The sequence below is a fragment of the Culex quinquefasciatus genome, chromosome 3, assembly GCF_015732765.1.
Source record: "Culex quinquefasciatus strain JHB chromosome 3, VPISU_Cqui_1.0_pri_paternal, whole genome shotgun sequence".
Taxonomy (NCBI): domain Eukaryota; kingdom Metazoa; phylum Arthropoda; class Insecta; order Diptera; family Culicidae; genus Culex; species Culex quinquefasciatus.
This window is the reverse complement of record NC_051863.1, coordinates 95,103,745-95,126,798: the sequence shown is the minus strand read 5'-3', so window position 1 is coordinate 95,126,798 and position 23,054 is coordinate 95,103,745. Positions and strand designations below refer to the sequence as shown.

The window sequence follows — 23,054 nt, the reverse complement described above, 5'->3', positions numbered from 1 at the left end:
AAGTCACATCGTAGATCGAGGGCGGGACAATAGTAAGAAATTTAATAATTTAATTAACAAATTAAGGCAAAATTAACTTTTGTTTACGACCAAAACAACGCCACCTCTTTTTACATCACATTGATTTGGCAGCTTGACATTGCGCGGGATATTTGTTGTTGTGTTTGGTCAAATTTTGTTTTGTTTTGATTGCGTATTTGCGTTAACCAAACCAAAGGGCATTGCTCGCCAGGAATCTGCTCCAACAAGCCAACTGGTTGAACTCCTGCCAGATGTACATCGCTTTTACTGCAACGGAAAGTACAATAATGCCAGTTCACTTGGAACTGTGGCGTTCCAGATCCTAACCTGCCTCCTGAACGTGGTCAACCGGATCCAGGCAGACAACGTCCAACATCATTTCCATCGGCATAATTAACTCTGGAAAATTAGCTGACTCGTCCCCATTGGATGATCGCAAATGAATTCACGGGGCTTCGACAAATCGCCGTGTCTGTTTTCGAGTGCAAACTGGCCTCCAACCCTGCCTTCCCAACATTTACAGCACCGATTTCATGGATTTCGTCTAGGGAAAGCGCCTGCACCTGAACATCAACGAAGAAGCCATCGAAGATGATCCAGCGGACGTACATTTTGTGACCGGAAGACCCGGAATATGAGGTGGATGGGCCAGGACCAAGAGCCAATTGTGGCGAATCATGTAACGATGTAAAATTACGTACGTGTTCCAGAGAAGTGGTTAGGACGGAAGATGCCTGCGAGAGCAGAGTTTTCGGTAAAATTATTTTGGTAATAAAAGCGAACACAAAAAAACAACAACCAAATCTTATTTTTATTTGTGATAATAAAAATGCATTTTCACCACGCAACGTAATATCGACACAACACTAAAGAATATTATTCCGCTTTATTTTGATTTTGTCTAGTCCTAAGAAACAATATGGAGAAGAAACTTCGGTTTGCCCTTTCAATCCTTCGGGAAGCAGCACCGTTTTGTTCTCCAGCCCGGTTCAGAATCCTCAGCATAGGTTCCACCGTAATCATCCGCAACAACTCTGCCATAAAAAAAAATCTCCTGCGTCCACCCATTCCCATTAAGCAACACGTCTGCATCAGCTGCTGCTTGTCCAGGTTCTTCTGAAAGGGCACCGCCCGCCGTGTGACTAGATACCGGGCGGCCAGCAGTGCGGCCACATTGTCGATGGCCTGCCGCCGGAACGTGTACGCGTGCTTGAGGTAGGGAATGCACACGACACAAATCTTCTGCGGCAGGCCGTCCGCCTCGCTCGAATCTAGGCCGGTCACCTCGGTCAGCAGCCGGCTGATGGGCATCGTCCAGCGGGGACACTCGCAGGGATGTTCATGCAGGTTGGGCGGGATTTTGGCGTAGATTGTGTGCGATCTGGGCGCGGAGAGGTTGGGTTCGTGCTTAAAGAATAATTCTCCGTTCCCCTCAGCAAAGCCATCGTTCTGGAAGAAAAATAATGATTCAAATGATGAATGCAAAATAATCTCTTCCGCCGGCAGCATCTACTCTACCAGCGGATCACATCTTTTCTGCATTCTCCGTAAATTTCACTTTATCCATCACCACTTTTTTCCAACGCTTCACGGAATCCTAACAAACTTGACAGTTGAGCGCGCGAGAGAGAAACAAACCAAACCAATGTTTAGAATGCAGGTGAGGCGCTGTCAGATGTCAAATGACGTGAGGTATTTAATTCCTTAATATATTAACTGCTAAAATTAATTCATTAAGGCCAATGTCGCGCCCCTCGTCGTAGATCTAATTGGTTTGTGTTTCAACATCAATCCAAACCACTATCAAGTGCAAGTGTTTGGGCGGTTGACTTTTTGGTATTTTTTAACACGCAGAAAAATAAGGCATATTTGAATCAACAAAACATTTTGTTGATTTAAAAATCAAGATTTTTGTTGAATCAACACTAAACGTCAAAGCAACTTTTTCAAAACAACAAGAGATTTTTGTGGAATTGAGAAAATCAAGGTTTGTTCCAACGCAAAATCGACGTTGATTATATTCAACAAAAATTTTGTTGATTCAAACCTCGTACAGGCTGATTCTACAAAACATTTTTCTGCGTGAACATGTTATTTTCATTCGGGTGGCTCAAGCTTTTCAATTGTTTTGCTCATGAATTAGTCCCACCTTCTTGAACTATTCAAAGTGATGAGCAAAACACTTGAAAATGATCTTAAGATCTACCCAAAACAGGCACTATTCAAAGTCAACGTGATTATCCACATGAATTTAATGTGTTTCACTGATTGATTTTTGCGCGACTTTCATCGAAGGCTAGAAGCGAGGCAAGAACCAATAGCACAAAAAACACTCCCGTCTTCAACTAGCCGGCCGGCGCAGTGGTAGCGTGCACGACTAGCAAGCGAGAACCTGTAAATCGCTTGTACGTACTTTTTTCAACACCATTTAAAATTCAAGTGTTTGGCTATTGACATTATTTCATGGTCAATCACTGAAATTTCAAGTGTTTTGCGATTGATATTTGAGTGCTCTGTACAGCAGGGCCAGATCATGTGTAGAACACTTCGTTGAGCTGTGTAATTTTTGCTCAGTGTATTTTACTACACCTAACATTTTATCAAAGCGCAAAAATGAGCCCAAGCGCTCGCTCACTCTCTCTTTTCTCTCTTCTTTCAATCACTGCTCGCACGCAACGCGTACGACATGTCGTGACAGGAATTGGCAATCGGCAGACAGACAGCTTTTGCGTTCGTGGCGGGCTGGTTTGTTTACGTTTTCGCGCAGTAGTTTTCCGCGGATAAATTGTAGTCCGCGAATCACCGCGGGTTGTGAGTACGTTCTGTGGCCGAGGGAGTGTGTGTTCGTTCGGTCCGTGGCGTTCGGGAGCCGCGATATAAGTGATTGCTTCTGTTTTGGTGGCTGGGGGCGAAGAAAAAGTTCCGCTCAGTGTAGGCGGATGCAAGGAATGTTCAGGCCAAGCAGCTGTCCCAGAAGATAAATCCTCTTGCCCTCAAAGTCACTTGGCCTCCTTCCTCCTCCTCCTACTGCAGGTGCTGTCTTGACACGGATCAACGCCGGAATGATTTCGGCGGATTTGACAGGACACAAGAGTTCTCGGTGAAGGAAAACAAAGCTGGTTAAGTTTGTTTTGGTTTTGGTGTCGCGTGATTTGAATCCTGATTTGTGGGGGGAACTTTGTTTTCGCGAGTGCGCGATTGTGTGCGTGTGTGTTTGTTTACGTTTGACATATTCTATGATTACAACTGGATGAAACTTTCTTGGTGTTTCCGGAGGGGGGGTGAGCGAGAGAAAAACTGACAAATCCGCGTTGGTGCTGGCTCGACCTACGATTTTTCATGTGACTGTGCTTTGGGATTTGTTTACGTTTTTAATTGTTTATTGTGAGTGTGTGGCAGGGGCAGGGACGTGACAATGTGACATTGCTTCTATCCTTTAGGGGTGTCCGTGACAGAAGGAAGAACCTTTCTCTAGTCATTTCGGAGGAGGCAATCTATTGAGCGACTCGCGAGCAGTTTCCCGGTGAAGGTTGAGAATAGAGTCCATCTAAATCGATGGTACATGCTGGTTCGATATACTTAGTAGGAAGAAGTATTTTAACGATTTTTTGACTCAGATAAGTATTATTTGCGTTCCTTTTCTATTTTTTATAATATCATGTTGGATTATTTGATAAAAAAAACCCTGGAAATTCTGTTTGAGAATTGATACTTTGTGTTTCGTTTTCTTTAACAGGACCACAACCTGGGCATTTTTCGGGACATTCAGCATCAGGCAAAAAAAAAGTAATCCACTTTAACGACCTCCGGGTCTTTTGTGGTCTCTGTTGCAAGTTTCTGCTCATTTCTAGGCGTCCAAAGGTTATGTGTGGTGAGTCACTCAAAACCTCTTTTACGCTAATGGACCGACGTTTTACTTCCCCATCCGATAGAAGGCGTGGTCAGGCAAATCTCGTCTCGAAAAATGCCACCGGGTAGGTCTGGGATTGAACCCAGGCCATACTGGGGTTTAGATCAGGCATTTTGTTTAATTAGACAAATTAGCTGCGATGCAATTGTGCTTTAGATGGATTTGAAGAGGATTAATCAGGTTTTTACGAAAAATATTATTTTAAAGTGAACCTATCACTGTTCGAACTTAATTTTGCTAATTTTGCGAATATATTTTTTATTCAAACCAAATCAATGTAGTCATAAATTTTTTTATATTAATTGAATTGAAACTTCATGATACATTGATCACAGATGACTTCGAAAATCTTTTTCTGGGAAGTCACTAGAATAGAATAAAAAAAACTTCTTGTGACTATTTTTTGTAAAAACCCGATTTATCCCACCTGGGGTGAGATAGAGCCTTTCTTACAAAAGAAAGATAACGGCAGTTGATTTTTTTCAAAGAAATAGCAAAATAAAGAATGGTCCATTCATGAATCAATTCAAAACTCAACATGATTTTTTCATAAAACTGAAAAACGCTGGTTTTTGCCTCATTTGCCATGGCCGGGTGTAAGCTGTGCTCAGCATTTTCGATTTTTTAAATCAGAACAAATTATTTGTGAGGCAGAGAATTTGCTCACAATTTGCGAAGTTCGTAATGTTTTCTGCTTATCGCTAAATTGTTCGTATTCTCTGAGTGTTTTTGCACTTTTCAAAATATCAAGAATTAACGAGAAAACGCTCCAGAGCGTTAAAGTGGTTACAAAATGACTGGCAAAAAGTGTTTCCACACCCGGAAATTTGTCGTGTTGTAAACAATGTAACGGTAAAGCCGCATAAATGTTCTTGAATGCTTTGAAACGCCTACTGGAATTCACTAAACTGACATTTAGGCGTTAGGCCAGCCCTCTGTCACGACGGCCATGTTTATGAAACCTAAATGTTCGACGCGAACATGAAGACAACAAAGAAGATGAAGAACGCATTTGCTGTCAAAATTTGAAAATAAACAAACCGCGTGGTAAACAAAGGTATAATTTCATAATGTTGAAATGATTTCCAAGAAAATCCGACACGGGACGGATTTCCAAACACAAGTTCCCGAAGGACCCTACCCGCCAGAGACTATGGATAAATGCCCCGCGAAGTAGCGATGAAGATGGTTTTGCAAGTTTAAAGTTCAGATTTATTCGGACCACTTCGCGATAAACTTCTTGTGAGTCCACAAAAGGTCGGATTCTACACAAGCACGCGATTCCTTCGATTCCCTGTGCGAGTCGACAGCGGGAGTGGGCCAGTCCTCGGAGAAGGTTACCGAAGGATGCTTGGAAAGACCAGCTCCGCCACATCACCGGAATCACGGATGTTTCTGCACTTGGTCGGTTACTCCCTGCCGGAGATTGCAGCGAGTTGTTCGGAAGGATCAACAGCGGGACTTGGCCAGTCCCCGGTCCAGTACTAGCCAGCAACAGTTTTCATCTTTTTTCGTAACAGATTTGCACACACAAAAAGTGATGTTTCTTGAAGATTTGGTGTAAACAAACAAACAACACCAATACTGCTATACTCACAGAGCCCACGCAGTAGTATTAGTGAAGAGTCCACGATAAACAACGTGGGCTCTTCACTAATACTACTACGTGGGCTCTTCGAGGTTTTGGTGACTGTCAAACGTTCTAGCCATTTACAGTGGTGCCAGAGGGTTGCGTTAGGCATAATTGTGAGCTTTCAATAAGCAAGCCAGAAAATTATGTAGTATGCATTTAGGCGTTTTTGGGATTGAGAAGCATACTGCGGCTGAGCGCTCGGAGAGAATTCACTACGACAAACGCACGCTGGGTTCATTGCCGACGAGCCGATACGATGAACCAAAACACTAACAAACAAATAAAATCGTAAGATCGATCAGAGAATGAGCAAGAAAAAAAAGAGCAACAGAATGAGCAAAGAGCTATCTACGTGCGCATGTACGTACAAAAAGGGAGTAATCTAGTATCAAAACTCTATACGCGCCAGCATTACTCGCGTCTGCATGTGAAGCTCAACTTGACAACTTATCAGCGAGGAGACGAAAATCGATCGTCCATGATTTGTTGCAGATTTTTCGAATGAATATTTCTCGAGTAATGATTTGGGAACGAAGCTTGATTTGGCGTCGGAGCCAAAAGCAAACCCTATACCTTTCTTTAGTAAGAAAGGCAAAAATTGAAATTTTCTAAAATCTGAACGGTAAATCCGAATGAGGTCAAATTTGTTTCAGAACCTCGATTATGGACTAGATCAGGGGTGCTCAAACTTTTTGGAGGCCGGGCCAAATTTACAAAAAAGGTTGTTAAAAAAAATCATTATTTTTATGTAAAAGATTACATTTCTGTTATTTAAAAAAAAATGTGTATTCAAAATAATAGAAACCACAAAATAACTGGTTTCTATCGGTATTGTTGATTTTGTTGTTTCTGGTATATGGGTCATTCCTCCTGAAGCGGAACACCATTTGAAAATTACCATCTCCGATTCTGCTCAAATTTGGCAGAGCTGTTGAGACTATCAAAACATGCAAAAATCCCGAATTTCATCCAAATCGGACCACCCCCTCCATTTTTGTACCCTCCCAAAAAATCGACTTTTTGGCGATTTTTGAGCGAAACCCCTATCGCCAAACGACGATAACTCAGGAACCACAAATCTTAGAGGGTCGGTCTTAGACTCAATTTTGAAGGAAATTGGAAGTAGAATCCGTTTCCGCGATCAAAATTTAGATTAAAATATGTTTTCTACCTGTATTGCGCAATTGAAAACTTTAAATGGCCGTATCTCAAAACAGCCCTATTTATTTTTTAAATTTGACCTCACCATCGTATTCACCGTCCGATTTTACATAAGAATCACTTATCGACAGAAAGGAATATTTTTCGTTCCAGAGATATCGAATTTTAAAGTTTTAAGTATTTGAAATTACCTATAATATCTACACTCGCCGCATCTGCTTGAAGCACTCAGTCGTGCTGATCAATAATAACTACCTGGTATTCTGTAAGATGAATTATTTTTTCAATTTTATACGATTTTGAGATAATCAATACCTTGAACAATCTATTTTTTGTTTAAGGAATATTTATTGGGTAACTTTTAATGCACTATTTTTCCTGATCTCAGTGTCATTGAACCATATTAAGTAAAATTTGAACTTTTAATATTTATTTGCAATACAATTTTCGAAAATTCATCATTATTCTATTATTTTCATATTTTTCCTAATTCCTCATTTCTTCCCACTTTATCAAATTATTTCTTTTATTTCTTCTTTTATTTGAAACGAGAACAAATGTAGAGCTGGCTGTAGTAGATGAAATAATTCTCATGGGTTCTAGAGCTTTTGCCATGTGCGGTAGCAAAATAGTGCCATTCAGCAAAAACCCCAAATTCTGCCTTAGGGTTTGAAAGATTGATCATATTAAACCGATTTTTATAATGTGTTTCATCAGAATAATTGATGATTTCTCAATTATGGTACATTTAATTTCAAAAGCAATACCATATACTTCTGATACATGTGGATAGCAGCTGTATCGTCTTCCAAGATTTCGAAATGATTGACAAACAAAAAAAAAGATTATTGTTCGGACGGTGTCGAATGAACACAACTGAATAATAACACAACTAGATAATAAATCAGATTAATCGTTGTGATTTTCTAACCTTTTTCCAGTTTTATACTTTCCAGAAATCCTCCTCCTTAATCATGCTTCACGAGAGTTTTATTCATATTAATTCATCATTTTTAACACGATAATGTATCGTACACTTTTTCTTAAGTTACAAGATCAATTACAATTTCCTGCTAGCTCTGCGGGAATTCCATTCTGCCCTGTATTGCGTGTCGTTCTTGCTTTGTACTGTGGGCTAGCACACAAATTCACCGTATACAGCAGTTTCCTACAGTGGTGTACATTACATTTTTGCCTAATTTGCTAATGATTATTTGGGTTGAAATCTTAATTCAATAAATAACCAGGTAGCAGTTATTGAACAGCGCTTCTAGCATATGCGGCGAATGAAGCTAATGTAGGTAATCTCAAAAACTAAAAACTTTAAAATTCGATATCTCTGGAACGAAACATATTCCTTTCTGTCGATAAGTGATTCTTATGTAAAATCGGACGGGGAATACGATGGTGAGGTCAAATTTAAAAAATAAATAGGGCTGTTTTGAGATACGGCCATTTAAAGTTTTCAATTGCGCAATACAGGTAGAAAACAAATTTTAATCTAAATTTTGATCACGGAAACGGATTCTACGTCCAATTTCCTTCAAAATTGAGTCTAAGACCGACCCTCTAAGATTTGTGGTTCCTGAGTTACCGTCGTTTGAAGATAGGGGTTTCGCTCAAAAATCGCCAAAATGTCGTTTTTTTGGGAGGGTACAAAAATGGAGGGGGTGGTCCGATTTGGATGAAATTCGGGATTTCTGCATGTTTTGATAGTCTCAACAGCTCTGCCAAATTTGAGCAGAATCGGAGATGGTAATTTTCAAATTTGCATTTTTTCTTGCACACTTCAGGTGGAATGACCCGTATTAAAAAAAAAGTTTTTAGCTTAATGTACTTGTGTTTTCAAAAAAAAAAATTAAGTTTTGTTTTTATATTTCGAAAATGGTGGTGACATTACATGTTGAACAATTCATCTATAAGTTAAGTGTGGCTAATGAAAAATCGTTGAGATCCAGAATTTCCACATTTCAATGAAAAAAAAATCGATGCAGTGTGATTTTTTGGCGATTTTTCCGATAAAAATTCATGCTGAATCGACATATTTACGAAGATGAAAATGACGTCCAGCCTTAAAGTAAAACCTATACCTTTCTTTAGTAAGAAAGGCAAAACTTTTGGAAAATGATTTGAGCTTCCGTATAGTTAACCTGCAATCATTATTTTCAACAAAAAAAAAAAAAGCGAAACAACATTTATTTATTTCATCGAAAATTTACTAAAATTCAAATTATTTTTAATAAACCCAAACATGCTCCTGGTTTTCGAGCCAATTTTTAATAATGGTGGAGGGGTGGGTTGATCGACGAAAGCTTTGTAAAATATTTGCTGCAAACTTGATTCTCAGATTTCCACATTTTGTCTGTCTGAATCAGTTGATAGTCAATCAGATTCGTTATCTAACTCTAATGAGTTCGAATCCCTAAGACTGGTTGCAACGCGGCTCTACTTTGTTCTAGCTGTTTCATTTTTCAAATAGAACTGAAACAGACCACCCGCAACGCGGAGTTGCAGTTTTATTTTTCGAGCAGTATTTTGAAACCGGAATAAAACTGCTCGACGAGTTTGTTTCAAACGTGAGACGATTTGGAACTGGAATAGAACTCAGTTTCAAAAAAAATCAGATATATAGAGATATCCACGTATTCTTACACACACACTATGATGCTGTGTTGATAATCATACGCACACAATTAAAAGCATTTTTTTGAAACAACATTTAGATCAGCGCGTTGCGAGCACCGTGTTCTAGTTTCATTTCCTCCAGTTCTAAAAATTTAAAACTGCTCGCAATTTGAAACAATTATAAAACTTCGCGCTGCAGACAGTCTAAGGAAGTACAATGTAAGTTTGAGGGTCAGTTCATAAAAGGGCTATTAATAAAGAAAACTTTTATTTTTGCAACTATTATAGAATTCTACCTAAGCCAAACTTGAACGTTTTTTTGATATTTCTAAAAATGTTTGATAAAAGTTTTGACGATATTTACTAGTTTCACTCACATTGAAACGTGTGAAATTGTTTTAATTACAAAATATTTTGAACAAATTATTTCCTAAATAATATAACTATAATCCTAAAGTGAGGATCAAAATATTGATAAATCATAAGTTATTTTTTATTAACAAAAAAATAAAAAAGATTAGCATAAAAAAGCTTAAAATAAACCTTAATTTTGAAAAAGGATAAAATCACTTTACAACTGGTCAACTGGCCATATTACATGATCATTCAAAATGGGTCCGCGGGCCACAAAATATCACCTCGCGGGCCACGTTTGGCCCGCGGGCCATACTTTGGGCACCCCTGGACTAGATTATGATATGGAGAAAAAAATAGATAAAATGCCAAAGGAATAGTTTTGGCATTTGGTGAAAATTGGCTTATACCATTTTTAGGGGTTTTTCCTAGGGGGGTGCCACTTCGAGTTTTCGAAGCGGATTTGGATCCGCTCCAGATCCTCGCTCCGTCTGTTTAGCCGAATCTGTGTAATTTCATTCAGAGTGTTGGTTTTGACATTTCGTTTGGTTTGTTTATGTTTTGGAAAAAACGTGTTTTCCAATCGTAATGTTTTCAAGTTAATTTTCGCGAGCTGTGCTGAAGTTAATCAGCGGAAGAATCTTTGGCCACGGAGTGCCTTGCACACAGGTTGAGTGGTTCGTGGAAAAGTGGCCTAAGGGAGAATCGGTGTGCAGCTGTATCCGCGACCGTTTCTTTCCAACGGGTCGAGCAGCGAGCCACGGAGCGACCAACCGGCAAAGTATACGGCGTCCGGTTCTGCTGTCGGTAAAGGAGGAACGTCCGGACTTCCGGCCAGCGGTTCCGGGGGACAAGGAAGAGGCGGTTCTAGTGGTGGAAGCGGATCTAATTTGAACAGTGCCGAGCGGAAAGGCTTCGGACGGGTCGCAATCGACGAAACTTTTGACTACGCCTGCGGTTCCCCAGTCGTCGCGAGGACTTCTGGGACAAGGAGAGTGGTAAGTTGTGTGCGTCTGAGCCGGTGGGGGAAATCAGAAAGGTTGCGTAATGGTGTCTTCTAAGGGAGGACCGCTGGTCTTGGCGTTTGGTCAATAGCAAAAATTATCTGCGTACCTTCAGTGTTAATCTTCTCTATACCGTAGATCCGAAAGAGGAGTTCGCTTCCGGGTATCCACTGCGGGTATCGAGGCTCGGAGAAAGACAAGGCGGTGCGGTCTGTGGCCGGAGAAAGACAAGGCGGTGCGGTCTGTGGAGATTGCCTCGCTAAACTTGGAGGTTATCGGACTGACATGCAAAGGGGAGTTGCATTAGTGGCGTTGGGCTGACGTGGAGCATCCAAGTCCAGTTCATCCGGAACCGAAGACCTCCTGTCGTCATCGGAAGTCAAAGAAAATGTACCCAGCTCTAGCTCAGGCAGGGGACGCGGATCAGCGGCTGCTACAGTAAAATTCATCTAGTAGCGACTTAAGTTCGTATCGAAACTAATCTTATATCTTTACAGGGACGTCATCTTCGAAGTGGATGTACGGTCGATACAATCGAGAGCGTGTCCAAGGTGGACTGTGACTACGCGGCGGTCAAGTTCCCACCGCTGATTACCGCTGGTTCGGGGGATAATTCCGCTCAATTTGAACACCGGTAGACAGGAGCAAGACAGTATGTTTCCGACGGATATCGAGTCGTTAGTGGACACTTCACCAACGAACTTGCGCTGGAGATTGCGCCGACAGTGTTCTGCTGTTCGAGCTGGCTGGATTGCTCCTCTCCCCCCGGGGTGTGACGAAGCACCTAGAGGATCCCCCCGTTGTCTACTGGCCACCTGGGTACGATCCGGCCGTCGACGACGCAGACAGTTTGAGCAGCCTAAACGTGATTTGATGTGATAACCAACAGGGCCACAAGGATGACCTGATGAGCAGCCTAAACGTGACTCAGAAATCCGTCAACGTCAACGTAGAGCCCTATCTGAATCCACTCCTGAGCGCCAAAGACACAAAAGGACAAACCCTGTGTTTGCCGTAACGTGCCGTGTCTACTAGCCCGGCATCATCGTGTTCAACGCGACCCTCAAATCGCCAACAGCGACGCCTCCATTCGTGACTAGAAGCCTGACCGGCTCGTTGTGCTGCTGCACCGAGTGCGCCAAAGTTTGTTACAAGGGTCACGACTGCCATCTAAAACCAATCTCCGCGACGAAGGTACGCAAGATCAGAAGAAATTATTCCAACAACATCAAAATGACGATCTTTACATGACATTTAGATTAACTGTTTCTCAACATTTACCCGAGTGCGCATTTTTGTTGTAAATAAAATTTTATTCTTTTTCTGCAACTAAGAATATGAAAGAAATGTCGGTCCTTTGAACCAGCTGCACCACTAAATTGCTCATGTAATGTATAGCCGGAGACTCGCGGGAGAACGGCGGGACGATACTGTCAAAGTCGAACAGCATGATGAACGGCGATTGGGATTGCTAGGTTTGCAGCATCTAGGTTTGCAGCATGTGCCCATGAGCTGCAGCGGTGAGTCATCTTCTTCAATTCCCCTTCCTGTTCGCAGCAGAAGGATTGTTGGACAGTTGGACGTGGTCATTCCGAACAGTGCACCGCATGATTGGCAACAGGTGAGCAGACTGGGCGTCGTTGATGAGCTACCACTTCCGGTCGGCTTGAAATGCTATGTAAATTTAAAGTGAATTAAAATTATATAAATGGGTGTTAGTGGTCCAACAACTTACATTACATCTAGACTCGCACCGGACTTCCGGTAGTGACTTCACGTTCTGAAACAACGTGTTGCACATTGCTGTAACCGGTGAGCCGCATCTTCTAGGTAGGGTTGCTGTTGGTCGTTGTCGTGCCGGGTAGATGAGGTGACGTCCTTTGGATACCGGGCTGTTGTGAGAAGAAAAACGTAAATATCTTTCAAAAACCATCTCAACCCAACAGACTCACCATTTGTTTCCGGGCGGTCGGCGGGCATCTCGTTGCAAGTTTCGCTGCTCACACCGGAAGAGCTTTCACCGCGATCATCATTTTCCTGCTGCTGTTGGGCGTTTTGCTGCCGCAAGAAGTGGATGGGGTAGAATTTGGACGACTTGAGGTTGGTGCGGATCTTCTAGATCTCCTCCTTTGAGAACGAGTGCGGGATTGAGCTGGAGCTGGTAATACTGCCAACCTGTGTGCTTATTTCGCTTGTCTCAGCCGTCATTCTTGAATTGACCGAGGTCACTCAGCCACCCGCATTCGTCGTCGTCACCCCATCCCTGTTGACGGTGCAGCGACCTCAAATTTAAATCATTAAATTTGTCCATTTTTCGATCCTCACCACAGTTCTGACCATGCGCGCTTACGCAAGCATAAATAATTTTACCCGTCGACTCGCGTTGCGCGACAAATAATTAAGCTTATGTACAGGTGTGGATCATGAGTCATCCTCACCTGAAAAGCCCTTTATTAAATTTCGCCAATTGTTAGGCAATCAACAAAATGGTTAAGCTTTCAATTATGAATGTGCGATGTTATAGCACAGGGGAAATTGAGGGTGTGGCTTAACCAAATTCATTGGCATGTTTGTTCAATGGAGAATTCGACCTTCTCATTATTGACCAACATTTTTGAGAATGTTTTAGGAACATAATTTTGATATCCCAATAACATAATTTAAAGTTTCACGACAATGGATCGAACCCATGACTTCCGATTTTGAGGTGTACTCACTACACCATACGGAAAGTCATGAAGAATTGCAGAGGTCTGCATAATTTAATTCATGAGGTTCATCGATGCTTCTCATCGAAACGGACCACTTTTAGTAGAACAAAATTTAGTAGAGTTTTCGGGGACTGACTATAAAAACCCCAAAATTCTTGAGGAGGACAGTTAGTTCCAGTTAGTTCCAGTCAGTTCCAGCCAGTTCAAGCCCAGTCCAGTTCCAGATCCTGAAGAAGCCCCAGACCAGCCGGACCCGCCAGCAGCCACCAGTAGCAGAGGCCCCAGTCCAGCCGGACTTAGCGGTGGAGGCCGCAGTCCGCCGGGACTTAGCCGCTGTGAAGAGTCCGCCGGGACTTAGCTGTTTGAAGAGTCCGCCGGGACTTAGCCGCAGTGAAGAGTCCACCCGGGACTTAGGAGTTCGGGGTCTGGCATGGCTCGGCGAAGAGGTCTGGAGGACAAGTCTGGCTTCAACGTAGAGAACTGGCTCGACGAAGATCTTAATGCAAAGTGATGTGATCGTGCGCGTAAAGTTGAGAGTGTTACCGAAAAAAATGTAAATTTTAAAAAAGTGTAATATACAAATAAGTGAAGTTTACTGATCTGTTTTGACTCTACAAGTAAATATCACAAAAATCCTGAAAGCCTAAACCGCTCGGGCCGTTCAGGTGGTGACTAGCGGAAAGCAACGCTGTGTGTGTTTGAACACGCCATTATGATTGGACAAAACCGAGAGTTGAAAATGTGACTATGTGTGAAAGTTAATGAACAAAATGATTTCACGAAGTAACAAACAGTTAAAATAGTGTAAAAAAAACGTTAAATTGAAGAAAATGTTATGTGAGGAGTTCTAAGATGGAAGCAAATGTGCAGCAGTACGAGATGGAACCAAAACGGGCTCGACCAATGGCAGAAGCATCGAAAATTTCAAAACCGGCCAACGATGGACAACACTAGGGATTCAACAATGACGAGATCATCTGGATCAACTGGAGACAAAATTCAGCCGCATCGAACACCCAAGAAGACGACCATGGAAATCTGGCAGTTTAGGGTGAGTAAACAAAAGTTATGTATGTATGTATGTATGTATGTATTAGTACCCCCGTCTTGGCAGGACTTGGCCATGACCAGTTATACACGGAGGATAGGCATTACACGAAATCGAGTTCGATTACACGAAATTCAGTTCAGGTACGATTACATACTTTCGTGTAAGAGGGGTCGAACTGGATTTCGTGTAAAATTGAAATTGAAACGTTTCACCGGGTAAAAATAGCCTGTTGCCTATATTTGGGCGTTTTTGCATTTGCTTTGGGATTCTTATTAAGGAAATTAGATTGAACAATAAATTTCAATGAAACTATGACTTGAACAATGTTTCTTTAAGTTTATTAACAAAATGATTACAATGGCTTGATGATAAAAACATATTCGACAATTTTACACAATATAAATTACAAACAATGCCTGTGTCCGATCAATATCGGAAAGCCACAGTCAAAACACTTCGAGGCAGTGCCAAGTTCTCAAACTGGTTCCGGCTTGTTGGCCTCCTATGGCAACTTCTTCGCTCCGGTCAACGTTGTCACATCGTTCGATCGATTATAACCATGACTTCACGGTACGTCCATCGGCGTAACGTAGACCTCGGTATCCCGTTGTCAGCACAATCTTGTTAGTTCCACGGTTTGGCTAGCTTCCAACCTCTTCAACTTTAGCACAAATAGCCGGAACCAGGTTCCAAACTGGTTGAAACGACAATCACGACGACACCTTTTACGATGTGTTTCCGGCTGCCACGTAACTAGAAAAAATAAAAACCAATTAGTACCATTAACTCCAAAATAATTCAAGCTTATATCGCTCACCGGAAGGCCGTTCAACCTGCTGTTTCTTGCAAACGCTCGTCGGCAGCAGACACACGGCACCGCCTTGACACCTTCAGCCACCAACTTGCTGTTATGCTTTATGGCCTCGCTATCGACGTTGGTGAAAACCAATGACCCAGTTATGCAGCTGGACCGACTCCTCCCGATCTGGCGTGTCTCATTATGGATTCGGCCGGCAACACCTAGGCCTGCTCCTAGTCCAGTTGACCGAATTATCTTTCCTCAGCTCGTCGCAATAGCTATCCGGCTCTACCGGTCTTGGCGGATGTCACGGTAATTCGGCGATACCATCGTCACCGAGCTCTGTCTTGTCCTCACTTGGAGCCTAACCCTGCAAAGAATTGTAAAAAGGTTTACATTTTTAATAATCTAATTAGTTTGTGAATGGTTTACCTAGGTACTGGGAAACTGTAATCACCGGCTCAGAGGTTGCCAATCATCTAGCCAATGTCTTGGTCCAGCAACTCGGTCAACCAAGGTGCAATTTGGCTCTAAAATTCCTTTTGTCATCGATGATCCTTTCATCCTTGGTGTTCTGTCCTGCAGCAGTTTGGACGCCGTAATGAGATCCAGCATTTCCCCACCAAATCTTGGGTAATCTTGCCCTACAGTATCCTACTTACGGACTGCATCTGAGTCACGGATTGGGGCTATGAAGGTTAAAGCTGTATAAGTCTGCCTGGTTAAATCTCCTGGAGCTGGACAAAGAGCTGGAAATTAATCGCAAGTTTTCAGTAAACACAAATCTCAGCAACTCAACTTTGTTTTTTACCTTCTCGATGTACTTTTCGGTTTGAATATTTTCGTGCTTCCGGTCACGGACAGCCAGAGGAGTTCCGATGATACCTCGTGCTTCTTGCTTCCGGTTCCCGTTCAAGCTGTCACCGTCGCTCTGCAAAGAAAGAAACAAACAATAAAGTAAGCATAAAAAGAAAGCGATGAAATGGGGGGAAAGCGATGTTTGTACTTTGTACCTTTTGATCGACCTCCCAACGTAGATCGGTGACCGGAAGTCTTCAGGAACATCGGCCGCGGGTCTTGTCAACGAACGATAAGGGCTCAGGTTGGGACTTTGCTCGCGAAGTGAGCGCACTGTAGCCGGACCGTCTTTTCCTCAGATCGGGAACAACCCGGAGATCAACGCCTCCGTTAGCTGTTGGTTTGGGAAGGGCGGTCAACGTTTCCCGGCTGTGAAGTTAGCGCCACCGCCGCCTATGCGTGCCCACAACGGGAGTTCCCGATCCTGCAAGCGCATGGGATGGAATTCGATTTCGAGCACTTCGTCCCTCTTCGAGAAGGATACGGATTTGGCCGGCTCGCTGTCCGAGTTCATGCGGTCCAAACTGCGCCGTCGCGAGGAGAGCGACTGGTCGTCACCTGCCGTGACCGTCTTGGCAGGGATCTTCTTCAACAGAGTGACGTTCTGGGTTTTGGGAGGGAGTTTGCGGGTGGGTTGTTGCTGAAAGAGTTTAAACGTTAGTGAGGCTGACTTTGACCAAATCCTCAACACTTACCGGCGACTTCTTCAGTATCCCGGCGGGCGCTCCGTCACTCTGCTCTCTCTGGTTGCTCTTCTCGTCTCTTCTCTTCCCAAGCGCCTCGATACCCTTGAGCACTTGCTTGAGCATGACATTCGAGGCCATCTTCTTCGGCGTCGTCAATGTCGACGTCCAATTCTCCATCATCCTCTTCGTCTTCATTGGAGTTGCCTCGAGCCGTTTGAAGACGGCACTCCGTTTGCCTAAGCTACCGACCAGCGATGCTTTCTTGTCCGAACCCTCATTGATGGTGGGCACAATGTACGTGGAAGATCCGCCGCCAGCCGGAAGTGTGATTTTGTTCTCGGAAAAGCCATTCCGCGATTTGCTCGGCAGAGATTTCGCCGAGCTGGGGCCTGAAAAGGTCAACAAGGGTTAAAAGCGATTTCTTAAGCGCTCCTGAGGAGAAAGGATCATACGGGACACCGACGATTTGGGTGGGTTGCTCAGCGTGGCGGAAACCGCCGCCACCGGAACCAGATTGGTTAAGTGTTCCGGCAGTTCTGGCTTCTCGACGACTGCCGACTGCGAGGACAGCACCCGGTCGCGGGCACTCTGGTCGCACACCGTCTTCGAGTGGCGCTGGATGGCAATAATGTCTCCCATCGTCGTGATGCCCATCTCCGGCAGGTACTCCTTGTTCAAATCCATCAGCATGTCCTTCTGGATCCGGTTCCCAACAAACACTGGCGTACCCGGCGGCCGCCTGCGACGGAATGCTGGCATTGGTGAATAACTTCATCCCTGACGCAGGAAGAGATAAAAACGGTTCCCCGAAAAAGGGCAGTCAAAAATTTAACTCCACTTTTGAGTGGCATCACAACAAAACTCCCGCAACACTTACAGGACATCTTTTCGAGCCGGACCGTGTTCCGTGGCGCGTTTCTAGTTGACCGAGTAGCACCACACCTGGAATCAAGTAAAAAAAAGTTGGGTTAGTTTTGAGTTTGAAAATCCTCCAGTCAAAAAACCAAGAATTCCACTTCCCTCCGACTTAAGAACCATGAATTCACGCGAACCCGGCCACAAAAATATTCATTGGTCTGAAATTCTTAGTTATCCGGTCTGGGGGAACCGGAATCTTACTTTTTCTGACCGCATCCGACAGCTTTGTGTCAACTCCTGCCGGAAGGTAGAATTTCACTTCCTCCAGACCGAAGAACCAAGAATTCAACCGAATCCGGCCACAAAAACATTCACTGTTACGTAATTCTTGGTTATCCGGTCTGGGGGAACCGGAATGGTGCCTTTTCCGGCCACTGTTCCCAGTGGCTCCTCTGACCACCGAAATCCAAATTGCACTAAGTCCCGATTTGACAGCGAGTGAAACGATTCCGCAGATTCTTCAAAATTTTTCTAAGTCCAAAAGTTACACCTTTTTCAGTTCGGACCCCGCAACTGGCAAAGATGTAACTTTTACACTTTTTGCAGTTCGCACTTTACACTTTTTTCAGTTCGAGGGTTGAAACTAGTCGGTGGTGTAAAATCGAACTGCAAAAAGTGTAATGCCGATTCTCCGTGTATGCGGAGCTCACAAAGCATACTCCCACTGAGAATTTTGGCTCGAGCCTCGAGTCGATCTGGCTCGAGATCGAGCCTGAATCGAGTCGAGGCTCGAGCCAAAATTCTCAGTGGGCTTGAATAAAGAAGTGTCAGTGTACACTGAAAGAAACTGACATAGCAAAACCAAGTGCTTTTTCACGTGAAAAAAACATCTTTTTTGATTTTTATTCTTTTTTTTAGCCTGTAAAAGTGTGTTTTGTAAAATTTTATTGAAAAGTTGAATCAATTACCTTTCTGAATATATATAATGATGCAGGAAAAAATACATAAACAGCTACACAGTACAACTATGAAAAATAATCATTTTTTTTGTCAAAAAACATGTTTTTTCTTACAATTTTCGCCTTTGAAGGTCTGCAATTTAGTGAATTTTGAACCTACAACTTTCAAACTCCGGATTTTTCTTAGTTAGAATGTTTATTTTCGAAAAAAAATACCAAAAAAATAATTAGAGTAGGTCGGTTTTTCGATTTATGGCCGCCCGAAACCCCATAGTGGTATGGACAGAAGCGAAGGCAGCAGCACCAGCTCTTCCGGGCAAAAGTGCGCCACCAGGAAGAGTTGGAGTTTGAGGACATGGAGCAGCTGCATCGCTCGAACGAAACGCGCAAGTTCTACAAGAAGCTCAACGGATCCCGCAACGGCTTCACGCCGCGAGTCGAAATGTGCCGGGATAAAAATGGAGCTATCTTGACGAACGAGCGTGAGGTGATCGACAGGTGGAAGCAGCACTTCGATGAACACCTGAATGGCGCAGAAGCAGAGGCAGGGGCTCAAGGCGGCGGGAGAGAGGACTTCATCGGTACAGCAGGAGAAGGAGAAGAGCCAGTTCCCACGATGAGGGAAGTTAAGGATGCCATCAAGAAGCTGAAGAACAACAAAGCAGCGGGTAAGGATGGTATCGGTGCTGAACTCATCAAGATGGGCCCGGAGAAGCTGGCGTCCTGTTTGCACCGGCTGATAGTCAGGATCTGGGAGTCAGAACAGCTACCGGAGGAGTGGAAAGTGGGAATAATATGCCCGATCTACAAAAAGGGGGACAATTAGATTGTGAGAACTACCGTGCCATCACAGTCCTCAACGCGGCCTACAAAGTGTTCTCCCAGATCCTCTTCAGCCGCCTATCGCCAATAGCGGAAGGTTTTGTTGGAAGTTATCAAGCCGGATTCGTCATGGGGAGATCAACAACCGACCAAATCTTCACTGTGCGACAAATCCTCCAAAAGTGTCGCGAGTACCAAGTTCCCACGCACCACCTATTCATCGACTTCAAAGCCGCGTACGACTCAGTCGATCGCGAAGAGCTATGGAAAATCATGGACGAGAACGGCTTTCCCGGGAAGTTGATCAGACTGATCAAGATGACGATGGATGGGGCTCGGTGCTGTGTGAAGATATCGGGTGCGGAATCGGACTCGTTTCCTTCACTCGGGGGGCTTCGGCAAGGCGATGGGATTTCTTGCCTCTGTTTCAATGTGGTACTGGAAGGTGTTATGAGACGAGCGGGCTTCAATATGCGGGGCACGATCTTCAGCAAGTCCAACCAATTCATCTGCTTCGCTGACGACATGGACATTGTTGGCAGAACGTTCAAGGCGGTTGCGGATGCGTACACCGGCTTGAAGCGGGAAGCAGAGAAGGTTGGGCTAAGGGTGAATGTGGCGAAGACAAAGTACCTGCTGGCAGGAGGAACCGAGTCCATTAGGGCTCGCATCGGACCAAGCGTTACAATCGACAGGGACGAATTCGAGGTGGTAGAGGAGTTTGTGTACCTCGGATCGTTGGTGACGTCGGACAACAGCTGCAGCAGGGAAATTCGGAGACGCATCATCGCTGGAAGTCGTGCTTATTTCGGTCTTCACAAGAGCCTAAGGTCCCGGAAATTCTCCCTACATACGAAGTGTTCCATCTACAAGTCGCTGATAAGACCGGTCGTCCTCTACGGGCACGAGACGTGGACAATGCTCGAAGAGGACATACGAACGCTAAGCGTCTTCGAACGTCGAGTGCTAAGGACCATCTTTGGTGGCGTATATGAGAACGACGGATGGCGGCGGAGAATGAACCACGAACTTGCACAACTCTACAACGAACCAAGCATCCGGAAGGTCGCGAAGGCTGGACGGTTGCAGTGGGCCGGTCATGTTGCAAGGATGCCGGAACGTACCGAGCAATTGAGCCAACGGAACCAGAAGATCAATCCTGCGAAGTTGGTGTTTGTGTCGGAACCGGTAGGAACAAGACGTAGGGGGGTGCAACGTGCGAGGTGGGTGGACCAAGTGGAGAGCGATCTAGAAAGTGTGGGTGCACCGCGAAATTGGAGACATGCAGCCATGGACCGAGCTTGTTGGCGGAGAATCGTGCAGCAGGCCAAGCTAATGGTGTAGCGCCAATAAAAGTAAAGTAAAGTAAGTAAGATTGATGTTGGTATCGGCGCTAGTGGTCTGGAGTTAGCAGTGTCCTTGACCGGTTCTTCCGGTCCAGTCTGCAAGGTTGACGCTTTCCAACAAATAGAACACCCGTTACTCCGTACTCGGGCCCTCCTTCGTGGGCAGGTTCGTGTTGCTTTATCGAAGAAATTGATTCGTCGTTCCGGCGTGGTCCTTCAACACCGCGTTCATGTCGCAATCCTAAAACGAAATCAACATCAGTGAGGTTAAAAAAAAGAAGTTCTAGAAAACCAACCTGCAGTTCCTTGAGCTTGTTGAGGGCCTTAATTATCATGGATCAGAATGGGCGGTGGTTTGGGCGCCAGCATCAAAAGTGATCTTATCTGGGACAAACCAGGACTACCGAAGCGTCGGTACCATTCCCCCGGTCGACTGAGCGATGCTTGAGACGTTCAAAGACTGCATAATTGCGGTTATCATCGTAGAACCGGCAAAGCTGATCGTCGATTGGGTGGTTTGATCAGAAGGTTCGTTGGGACGATGGATTTTTACCGGATAGCCGATGCGCACACAAAGGCAGTCCGTTCCGTGAGGGTCGCTGCAGCGACCATTAGTATCGGTTCCAGCAGTGTCGTCGATTGCAGAAGAATGCTTGTCACGTGTGCCAGTTCTCCAACTACCGGTTTCGCTCACCCTTGTCGTCCAAGGACATCCAGCAGCCGTCCATTCAGCCGGAAGTGGGCTGCAGCAGCACCGATGCCCCAGGGAAATCAAAATGCAGGAATAGAACGGCGCATCTGGTTTGACCTGCTTCATAGTCACGGCTTATCGCGTATCGGAGACGCGTACGCCCAACCCGTTAGAGTGAAAAGGTCGTAGTACACCGGACTCGGTTGTCGTGGTCGGCACTGTTGGATGGAGAAAGTCAACACCTGGTTTGGTTTTGTGTGATTAGGTGATACTCACAGTATGTAATATAAATGCAATGTTGCGCGTAATGTCCGGGCAGTTGGCCACCGTTCTCCTCATTCGACACCCAGGGCTAATTCCAGACACTAAACTTTCTCGGCTGGACAGTGTACGCGTACTCTTCCTCCGGGGCGGTTGCACCCTGCAGGTTGGCAAGTTCCTCCTTTTCCGAGGACAGCGCTGGATCGCCGGTAGTGCCTAAAATAGTAGAAGGTTAAGATCGCCCAAAAACTATAAGAACACTTCCAACATCTCACCACTTCCATGAAGTCCAGCGCTGGCGGCTATCGCACTGGGATCACAGGCGCCGGGCAGCACCGATCCGTCCCGGCCCATGAACTTCCGGCGCCGACCATCGCTGAACCGCTGGTCGACGTCCCGCCGTGATCCTTTTGGATTTCGTGCCTTGGCTTCTTGTACTGCAGCTTCTCCTTCCGACTACTGCTGTGATTGTCCACAACCTGTCCGCCGGCGTCGCCCCGTGGTGCGACGAATACTGGTTCGAGTAGATTGGCGCGAACGCAGAACTTAAAGAAACAAGAGCGTTAAAATCTGCGACGATCGCCGACCGGGGAACCAACCGTGACGCTTGGTCGCGTTCGAGGCGAACTCGGCCAGTATCTGGCCGGCAAAGTCGTGCGCCTGGTACCGCTTCTCGTACACTTCGATACTGATGTGCAGCTGTTCGCTGTTGATCTTCTCCCGTCACTTAATAATCTCCAGCAGGGTTACCGCTCGACTTAGGTCCCGCCTGGAAGAGTTGAAAGAGAATGCATTGAGATAGCAGCTCTGAGTACCTAAACATCAGCTCCGACGAACTCACCTCAGCTTGGGCATCTTTTCGTACGACGACTCATTTTTGCGGTTCTTCCTGGTTTGCGTTTCTTCGGTTCTCTGCCGGAATTCCAGGTACGGAATGAATCCGGAATGAGATCCGGGAGAGAATCTACGGCTGCGGAGTTTTCCGAGCAGTTGAGCGGAAAGATGTGGAGATGATGCGCAAGTGGGCAATGTTTGAGGGAATCCGGACGTACCAGGGCAACTTCCGGAAGATGATGGGCGTGTTCACGAATACACGTCAGAATAAACCGAAATATTCGACAAATTATGGCAGTCGGTTCCGACGGTAGTGATGCCATTTGAGCTGCAGCTGCACGGGTAAACGCGCCTCCGGAGGTTCGAAAGGAAACAGTATTCCTAGCAGTGGCCGAAGGAGTTCCAATGATTTACTAATCGGCGTTGATCGGTTGTAGTTTGAGCAGAAATGTCATATAATAACTCTGTAA

At 44.7% G+C, this 23,054-nt stretch overlaps 1 protein-coding gene and 1 long non-coding RNA gene across 2 annotated transcripts; both read right to left on the bottom strand.

The window, feature by feature from the left end:
• Positions 1-14,792: 14,792 nt before the first annotated feature.
• LOC119770206 lies at positions 14,793-16,358 on the bottom strand. The gene is made up of 5 exons (XR_005278710.1): positions 16,283-16,358; positions 16,081-16,200; positions 15,710-16,018; positions 15,288-15,639; positions 14,793-15,212 (listed from the first exon to the last, which is right to left on the bottom strand). It is a non-coding gene; the product is annotated as an uncharacterized LOC119770206 (long non-coding RNA).
• LOC119769100 (uncharacterized protein C19orf47-like) lies at positions 16,358-17,584 on the bottom strand. Its single transcript, XM_038261002.1, has 3 exons — positions 17,266-17,584; positions 16,823-17,202; positions 16,358-16,767 (listed from the first exon to the last, which is right to left on the bottom strand). The coding sequence occupies exons 1-3, from the start codon at positions 17,570-17,572 to the stop codon at positions 16,483-16,485; spliced, it is 972 nt and encodes a 323-aa protein (XP_038116930.1). The 5' UTR covers positions 17,573-17,584; the 3' UTR covers positions 16,358-16,482.
• Between the last annotated feature and the right edge of the window lie 5,470 nt (positions 17,585-23,054).